Raw genomic sequence first — 10439 nt, forward strand, 5'->3', positions numbered from 1 at the left:
ATCTTCTTCAAGGAAAGAACTTGGAAGCTTTTGTAGAGATTTTGGATTTATTACTCCACCGGATACTAAGAAGAAGGAGGAAAGAGAAAAATCCTACAGAAGAAAATCAACAAGTAAGGATGATTCCTCTAAATCTTCCAAATCCGAAAGAAAGAAAACTAGATCCAAGAGATCAACCCAAAAGAAATAAGACGTCTGTTGGAACTGTGGAAAAAGAGGCCATAGAGCAAACGAATGTCGTTCGAAAATAAAGAAAAAGAAAATCAATCTTCTTGACATGGATAAGGAGAAGAAAGGTAAACTTCTCGCTATCCTTGATGAACCATTTTCTGACATTTCAGATGAATCTGAAGAAAACAGCTCAGATGAGGACATCAACCTGGACTATGATTCAGATTCTAGTCAATCAGAAAAAGGTTGCACTTGCACGGAAGCATTCTGCACTTGCGGAAAAGAACCTCAGATTAGGGTTCTTTCTGATAACTCAAAAGAAGCCCTTTTTGACGTCATACAACATATCAATGATGATGAGGCTAGGAATCGTTTCCTCCTAGAACTCAAAAATTTGATCCTCAATACAGACAAACCAAAGTCTCGTCCTATTGTTGAACCTTTCAGCATGAAACAAATCATGAATCGTTCAGAAAATCATTCTGAACCAACCATTGCGGATCTTCGTCATGAAGTTTCTTTTCTCAAAAATGAAATTCGAGAAATCAAATCCCGTCTTTCCATGATAGAAACTAACACTCCTATCCGTCAGATTTCTAAAAAACCAGCTTTCTTAGATTATGAATCTAGGCACAGCTCCTCAAAAAACAATTCGGATAATGAGGATGATATCAATCAACCTGACGTCAACAATAACCATCTGGTTGAACCAGAAGTTTTTACACAAACCAATAACAATGCTTCCACTTCTGCAACACCAGGTTTAACAGTAATTTCCTCTATCAGACCTCAGAGCCATCATATCCCTATCAAAATAGTGATTAACAAACATTTTGTTATTAACAAAGTTGCTTTGCTTGATAGCGGTGCTGATAGAAACTGCATCATGAAAGGTATTGTTCCTCTTCAGTATTTACAAAAAAGTACTTCAAAATTATACTCCGCTACAGGAGAACTTTTGAAAATAAACTATAAGCTTTCTAAAGCCCATATTTGCAACAATGGCATTTGTTTAACAAATGATTTCGTTATTACTGAAGATATTAATGAAGATATCATCCTAGGAATACCATTTATTACCCAAATAAAACCTTATTTTACTTCACTGGATGGCATCTCCACTAATATATTAGGAAAAGATCTCCTTTTCCCTTTTGTAAAAACTATTTCTCAAGAAGAAAGTGATTTTGTCAGAGAAAAAACTGTTTTCAAAATAAACAAACTTTCTCAACATCTCACCTTTTTAAAGGATGAAATCCGTAATAAGAAAATTGAGCAAATTCTAAAAACCCTGGAGATTGTTAACAAAATAGCAAATCTTCGAGAGAAATTTTAAAAGGAAATTTGTTCCGATTTTCCTAATGCTTTTTGGAATAGAAAGAAGCATATTGTTTCCTTACCATACATTGAAGGATTCAATACCCAGCTCCAAAGATTTCTAGGAAGTTTGAATTATGTTGCCGATTTTATTCCAAAAATCAAACACATCTCCGAGCCTCTATACAAAAGACTTAAGAAAGTCCCTGTTCCATGGAGTTCTGAACAAACCCAAGCGGTTATTCGAGTTAAAGAGTTAGTTCAAACAATTCCTTGTTTAGGGATCCCCAATCCTCATGCTTCCATGATTGTTGAAACTGATGCCTCTGACCTTGGTTATGGAGGTATTCTAAAACAAATGGTAGATCCTGAATCTACAGAACAGTTGGTCCGATTTACTTCGGGAATCTGGAATTCTTCTCAAAAGAATTATTCTACTGTTAAAAAAAGAAGACTTGTCTATTGTTCTTTGTATAACAAAATTTCAGGATGATCTTATCAACAAAAAGTTTTTGCTAAGAGTAGATTGCAAGTCTGCTAAAGAAATTCTTTAAAAAGATGTTTAAAACATTGTTTCAAAACAAATCTTTGCTAGGTGGCAAGCTCTACTATCTAGCTTTGATTTTGATATTGATTTCATCAAAGGAGAAAACAACTCCTTGCCAGATTTTTTAACCCGTGAATTTTTGCAGGGAAAACATGAGGCCATTTAAGCCAGCAGCTAAGGGAGACAAGGATATTCCAAAAATGAAAATGGCTAGACCATTCCAGCTCCCTCCACTTACACCATCCAAAGCAGAATCTTCATCCACAAGACCTGCTTTAAATTCCAAAAACTTTTTCACAGTCCTAGCAGATTATCCAAATTTACCAAACTCTTCTCAACAAAAGCCCAGAGGCCAAACTACCCCCCTCTACCTCAAAGTCTAAATTTGAGACCAATTGTTGCTCTTGAAGCTTCATCCTCCCACCAAACAAAAGCAGCTTACACGATGAAAGCTCCTGAGACTTTTGCCCAAGCAGTCAATCCAGAATTGACTAAAACAATTTCCTCAAAACTAAATCAAAAAGAAGAATTTTTTGACTTTCAGGTGTCACAAATACTACCTTTGATGGGACTCAGTAAAGAAGTATCTAACATGGATGTTGATTTATTAATAAAACGTTGTTACACTGATTTTTTTATGTGGATACAGATAATCCACTAAAAACCAGGAGATACTTTGAAGCCATACTAGTGGATACAGAATCCGTCGACATCGAGCATTGCAAAGATGCAAATAATCAAATCATGTATTCCAGGATTACAATCAAGAGAATACTAGAACCAACCGAATGGTTTGCAGATCATCTTCACACTCCAATTGCTTTGACAATGACACACCGCCCACAGACTTATAATTGGTATGATTATAAGGCCGCATGAATGAACTTCCTCTATGTCAGACCAAGGCACACTTGGTTTATTAAATACAGCACACCGCTAACAAAGGCCATCATCCCATGATGGTTTTATGAATGGTGGAATTTATTTGGAGGCACCAAGGAAATTCTACCCCAAAGATTCTCCGCTAGGTATGCAGAATTTCAAACCCTGGAGGAGATAACAACATTACCAGAGCATGTAAAAATATGCAAATATTACATTAAGAAAAGAATCTCTTATATCATCACCTGGAACTTTGTCAAAAGCGAAATAGATCGCATCAATTATTTGTGCAAACAAATACAGGTAAAAGGTTGGGTTCCTAAACAGCAAGGAAATTCTGCAGTACAGAACACTGAGAAGGTCCAGACTTCTCAAAAGAAATTATCCAAAGCAGCCCTCAAATAAAAATTGATGGAAGCTATGGACAACATCGAAGATCATTCTAAGGAACAGATCTTCAAACTACTCAAGGATGCTGCTTCTTCTGAAGGGGAAGATGAAGATAATGGTGACATGTGCAATCCCAAAGGTTTAGCCTTGGCCTACATGGACCCAGATTATGAATAGGAAATGACCTTTCGCAAAAGATAGAGGCAAAGCCGGAATTATCTTTTGCGTTAGTAACTTCCATTATTCTCTAATGAATAGGAAATGACCTTTCGCAAAAGATAGAGGCAAAGCCGGAATTATCTTTTGTGTTAGTAACTTTCATTATTCTTTAAACTGGCATCCACTGAGAGGCTAAAGGACAAAGCACTTTTGGAAAGCACTATTGCCTTTATCAAAAGAAGATGCATTATCAAAAGAGAAGATTCCCATTATCTTTTGATAGCCCCCCCTAGTGTCGGCAATATCTCAGCCATCCACTTGTAAGCCTTCAGATAAAAGGCATTTATTTCCCCTCTATAAAAGAGGATTAAATTCCCATTAGAGAGGATCAGAAAATTCACACGATGGCCTTTGTTAGCGGTGTGCTGTATTTAATAAACCAAGTGTGCCTTGGTCTGACATAGAGGAAGTTCATCCATGCGGCCTTATAATCATACCAATTATAAGTCTGTGGGCAGTGTGTCATTGTCAAAGCAATTGGAGTGTGAAGATGATATGCAAACCATTCTGTTGGTTCTAGTATTCTCTTGATTGTAATCCTGGAATACATGATTTGATTATATGCATCTTTGCAATGCTCGATGTCGACGGATTCTGTATCCACTAGTATGGCTTCAAAGTATCTCATGGTTTTTAGTGGATTATCTGTATCCACATAATTAAAATCAGTGTAACAAGGTTTTGTTAATAAATCAACATCCATGTTAGATATTTCTTTACTGAGTGCCATCAAAGGTAGTATTTGTGACACCTGAAAGTCAAAAAACTCTTCTTTTTGATTTAGTTTTGAGGAAATTGTTTTAGTCAATTCTGGATTGACTGCTTGGGCAAAAGTCTCAGGGGCTTTCATCGTAAATACAAACTTAACTAAAATTTCCGTGTTTTAAAATGGGGGGCCTCCAAAATCAACGAATATATTTTTTTTCGTTGGCCAATTACACTAAAATATGAACACGAAATAATAACAATGCCACAAACAAAATGAAAGACAAATATGTTACTAAATCTAATCTAAAATGGTTTCATGCAATTAAAGTAACACCAACATCTATTAATTAATAAAATATACATTACTCATATATAACTTGATGAATTATAAAATAAGAGAATTTTAAGTTAAACATTTAATTCAATATTATCCAACAACAAAACAAAAAAACGAAGAGTAAGCAAAATAATAGCCTAAAACTAAAAAAAGAAGCTCTAGGAGAAAATTTCCATAAAAACAAAGTAAAAGAATGAAAATATCAAAGTAATAACATGCCATCACAAAACCCAATTAAATTTGCTGAAGAATTTAAACATTTACACAAGCAAAAAAAATATATAAAAAGTAACGATTAGAAAATCCAACATGAATACATAATAGGATAATATCTATAACACCAAATAGATAATAGCCACAGAATAATTAAAAATTATACACCATTAATATAAAGTGAATAAAAACACTCAAGTATAAACAAATAACAATATTTAAATCAACAAAATTTATCTAGCCACTAGACCATAAGAGACAAGTAATAATAATTATAATAAATAAAATAATCAAATGGGTCAGGTGAGGCAGAGCGAATAAAAGGCAATTACTTAACTATTCAAATTTTGACAAAGAGCAATAACCAAGAACAAACATTTATGTTGTCGGAGTCAAACCTTTTACGGCCAAATTTGTGAAATAAAACAACGTAAAAGGACTAAACATGAAGATACTAATAAAAAAAAAGCATAGAGAGATTCAAGCTGTAATAAAATTTAATAAAAATACAAGAGAAGAAGAAGAAGGATTGATACCATAGTGAAAGAAGAGTGACGGGGACAATTCGGTCTTGCTTTCTGGGGCGACGGAGGTTGGTGTATTGGTAGTTGTGTCAAGTTATTCACGATCTTAAAGCTCATGGTTCACTTATTGTTTTGGGTTTGTGCTTCTCCACTGTCTTACTTGTCTTGAAGAGAAAGAGTAGAGGCATTGAAGTATTGTTCCGATGGGATTTTGACATGAGGTTTGAAGGTTCTTTCACTGATTCGCCGGAGTTTATGGTTGTTTTCCGCCAAAGCTTGGATTTAAGAGCTTGCTGAATACCTGCAAAATAGAAAGGAAAATGTAAAGGGTGAAGAGGATAGGGATTAGTGTTGTTTAGCTCTGGTTCATCGGAGCTTAGAGCTCCTTGCCAGAGCTGGAAGAAAATGGGGTTGAAATGGTGGTTTGGTGGTGGTTTGGGAGCTGTTCTAAGCATGGTGTGTTCGTTGTTGGGTAGATGAAGTAAAGGTTATAGTCGGAGCTGTTTCAGTTGGTGGGTGGATGGTAGTTCTGACTTGATTGTTGCCGAAATGGAGAGGTAAGGAACATACATCTTGGGTTGCTACCTTGAGCTGGGTGGTGGCAGCAACTCTAGGAAGGAAAATTAGGATTTTGACACATTTGGATTTCTTCCTCTCAACCTAAAAAAATGTTCACTACCTCTTTTTTTTTAATCTAATCTAAACCTTAATAGAAAAAAAAATATGCAATGAGCCCAAATGTGTGGGCTTGGAATTGTGGCCAAAAATTATCGGTGCAAATTTTAACCGTATTTGAATAAATTTTTTAAACTGTGTAAAATATTTAAGAAAAAAACTTAATGAACGTACCTAATGACATGTAAAGATGCAATATTTGAATTAACTAATAAAAAATTCTAAATTTTAATAAATAAGGATAGTTATCGATAAACTTATTTAAAAAGTTATTTTGAACTATTATATAAATAAAGTCATGAATTTTAAAACTGTTAGGACAAAATTGGGTGTCAACAATTGTCCCTTTCGTTGGATATGATTGATGAATGAAATCGTGGACAATGAAAATTAACAAACCCGATTTTGGTCAAACACATGGCCTTTATATAAAAGTGTGATTGAAATGTGGCGGAAGTCGATCCCAAACTTGCATCCAATATGTTCCACAATGTGTTGCGTCCTCGTTGAAGTAGTCCGCATATGTGGCTCCACTGAGAATGCATCTTTTTGGATGTCGAAAAAACCAAAGATAAAACTCACTAGTATGGACAAAATCAAAAGAAAAAAGGTGGTTTCTCTTATGATACAATGAATGGAGTCTATCCATTGGTAGGAGATAAATACATGTTCTATTGGTAGGATGGATGAAGATGATCCATTGGAGGTATATAAATGCATGTCCATCGATAGGACAACTAAAGACGATCCATCGGTAGGATATAAACGTATGTTCATCAATAGGACGAATGAAAAATATGATAGATCAGTAGGTTTTTAAATGTATGTGCATCAGTAGGACGAATGAAAAGATTATCCATCGGTAGGATTTTGAATGTATGCCCATCGGTAGTACGAATGAAATTCTTTTGATGCAAGTCTCCTCCGACTTGAACATGGAAAAGATAAGGTGCACATCCTTCACCTTCGAATAAATGCGACTTAAATGCAAATATCTTTCAACACAAGTTTCCACCGACTTGAACGTTAAAAAGATATGGTGCACATCATTCACCTCCGAATAGATGCGACTTAGATGCAAATATCTTTCAACACAAGTTTCCACCTACTTAAACATTAAAAAGATATGGTGCACATTTTTCATCACCGAATATATGTGACTTAAATGTGAATATCTTTCAACGCAAGTTTCCACCGACTTGAATGTTGAAAATATATGGTGCACATCCTTCATCACCGAATACATGTGACTTAAATGCAAATATCTTTAAACACAAGTTTCCACCGACTTGAACATTGAAAAGATAGGATGCACATCCTTCACCTCCAAATACATGTGTCTTAAATGCAAATATCTTTCAATGCAAGTTTCCACCGACTTTAACGTTGAAAAGATATGGTGCACATCCTTCACCACCGAATAGATGCAACTTAAATGTAAATATCTTTCAATGCAAGTTTCCACCGACTTGAATGTTGAAAAGATATGGTGCACATCCTTCACCACTAAATAGATGCGACTTAAATTCAAATAGCTTTCAACGCAAGTTTCCACCGACTTGAAAGTTGAAAAGATATAGTGCACATCCTTCACCACCAACAAGATGCGAATTAAATGCAAATATCTTTCAACGCAAGTTTCGACCGACTTGAACATTGAAAAGATATGGTGCATATCCTTCACAATCGAATAGATGCGACTTCAAAGCAAATATATTTCAACGCAGGTTTTCACCGACTTGAACGTTGAAAAGATATGGTGCACATCCTTCACCACCTAATAGATGTGACTTAAGTGCAAAAATCTGTCAATGCGAGTTTCCACCGACTTGAACGTTGAAAAGCTAGGATGCACATCCTTCACCTACGAATAGATGTGTCTTAAATGCAAATATCTTTCAAATAAAGTCTCCACCGACTTGAACGTTGAAAAGAATGGTGCACATCCTTCACTAGTAAATAGATGGGACATAAATGCAAATATCTCTCAATGCAAGTTTCCACTGACTTGAACGTTGAAAAAATATGGTGTACATCCTTCATCACAGAATAGATGCGACTTAAATGCAAATATCTTTCAACACAATTTTCCACCGACTTGAACTTTGAAAAGATATGGTGCACATACTTCACCACCGAATAGACGTGACTTAAATTCAAATATATTTCAATGCAAGTTTCCACCAACTTGAATGTTGAAAAGATAGGATGGACATCCTTAACCTCCAAATAGATGTGTCTTAAATGCAAATATCTTTCAACCAAAGTTTCCACTGATTTGAATGTTGAAAATGGTGCACATCCTTCCCCAACGAATAAATGGGACTTAAATGCAAATATCTTTCAACGCAAGTTTCCACCGACTTGAACATTGAAAAGATATGGTACACATCCTTCACCATCGAAGAGATGCGACTTAAATGCAAATATCTTTCAACGCAAGTTTCCACCGACTTGAACGTTGAAAGAATATGGTGCACATCCTTCACCACCAAATAGATGCAACTTAAATGCAAACATCTTTCAACGCAAGTTTCCACCGACTTGAACATTGAAAGGATATGGTGCACAACCTTCACCACCGAATAGCTGCGACTTAAATGCAAGTATCTTTCAACACAAGTTTGATCTGACTTAAATGTTGAAAAGATATAGTACACATCCTTCACCACTGAATAGATGCGACTTAAATTCAAATTCTTTCAACGCAAGTTTGATCTGACTTAAACGTTGAAAAGATATAGTACACATCCTTCACCATAGAATGGATGATACTTAAATGCAAATATATTTCACGCAAACTTCCACCGACTTGAACATTTAAAAGATATGGTGCACATCCTTTACCAACGACAAGATGCGACTTAAATGCAAATATCTTTCAGCGCAAGTTTCCAACGACTTGAACGTTGACCACCGAATAGATGCGACTTAAATGTAAATATCTTTCAACACAAGTTTCCACCAACTTGAACATTGAAAAGATATGGTGCACATCCTTCACCTTTGAATAGATGAGACTTAAATGCAATGACCTTCTTGGCAAACGAAAAATGCAATGACCCTTTTGGTTATGAAAAATGCATGAGTTTTTTGGTAAATAAAAAATGCAATGGAAATCTTGACAAATAAAAATGCATGACCTTTTTGATGAATAAAATATGCAATGTCTCTCTTGGTAAATAAAAATGCAATGACCTTCTCATAGAAAATGCGACGCGTCTCTCGGCAAATAAAGTATAATGAAAATGCAAATGATGAATGGCCCAATGATTTTTCACTGCTACGAGGTGGATGACACGATAATTGTCCAACTGTAATGAGGTGACTAACTCGATGATTATTCACTTTAATGAGGTGGATGACTCGATGATTGTACAGTGTAACGCTTCATTATTGCCAACTGTAACGAGGTGGATTGCTCGATTATGGTCTTGAAAGTTTCATCACCCCAACGCTTCACTTGTTTCTGTACTTGAAAAGAAACCATTAGTAGACACAATGTCGCCTTAGTCAGAGACTTATTCAAGAAAAATTGAGAAAATATTATTTAAAAGAGAATGTGTAGAAAAGCATGGCCACATTAACACATATGAACAATCAACATTTTACTCTTTACCTTTTTATGTTTTATTGTGCCTCAAGCTTTATTGAGGATTTGTACGAGGAGCTGCTGGCTTGCCATGGCAAGGCTGAAGATTTGTAAGTTGACTTTGAATTTCAAGCATCGAAGGATCTTTGAAGTCGCTACCAAGCTTCTCACAATATTTATTGGAATTTTTGAGGTCTTCCTCAAAAATTCTGTCCTAGTTAAAACTTTTGGCAAATCTTAAAATGATGTCCAATCTTGACTTACTGGAGATAGCACCTTTATTGTGAATTTTTGAGATATTCTCAAGAATTCTATCCCAGTATTTATTACAAGGAGAAAGAAAACTCACACTAGGTATATGACAGAGCCATTGTGGCGCCTACATATCCTGCTGAACCAGGAATCAGGTCAAATATAGTTCCAACCTTGTAAATGATGAATACTGCAAAGAATCTGAGAGATTATCAGTAGAAAATGCACAATATGAACATGATGATAGGAAGATGATATTCCATGCTATATTCAAAGCCTAAAGACAAGATATATTACATTTTTGGAACGGAAACCCAATGATGTAAAATAGGACTCTCACACAAGAGCAACCAAATGAAACTTTTATTGTGAACAACTCAAAAAGACATTTTTAAAAAAAATAAAATAATAATACTAATAAAAATAAATGGAAGATTCTAAAAAAGGTTTTAAAATATAAAAATACTAAAGACTAGGTGCTTACTCACTTTTTTTCTTTTTGAAAAATTAAGAATGTGATGAGACAGTCAAATCTTGACTACAATTGGTACCAAAAGTTAGGATTGCAGGTAAATCTCTCATTCTCTTTTTCTAATTAAGATTTAATTTAAG

General features: G+C 35.1%; 1 protein-coding gene across 1 annotated transcript; it reads left to right on the plus strand.

Annotated features, from left to right (window-relative positions):
• The first annotated feature begins 233 nt into the window (after positions 1–233).
• Positions 234–4691, plus strand: LOC138337653 (uncharacterized). The gene is made up of 2 exons (XM_069287813.1): positions 234–2674; positions 4164–4691. The coding sequence occupies exon 1, from the start codon at positions 278–280 to the stop codon at positions 1505–1507; it is 1230 nt and encodes a 409-aa protein (XP_069143914.1). The 5' UTR covers positions 234–277; the 3' UTR covers positions 1508–2674; positions 4164–4691.
• The last annotated feature ends 5748 nt before the right edge of the window (positions 4692–10439 follow it).

Source organism: Solanum lycopersicum, chromosome 8, assembly GCF_036512215.1.
Source record: "Solanum lycopersicum chromosome 8, SLM_r2.1".
NCBI classification, from domain to species: Eukaryota; Viridiplantae; Streptophyta; class Magnoliopsida; order Solanales; family Solanaceae; genus Solanum; species Solanum lycopersicum.

Excerpts from the sequence above, each read along its gene's own strand:
- LOC138337653 (XM_069287813.1), top strand. The coding sequence starts at position 278 with ATGGATAAGGAGAAGAAAGGTAAACTTCTCGCTATCCTTGATGAACCA.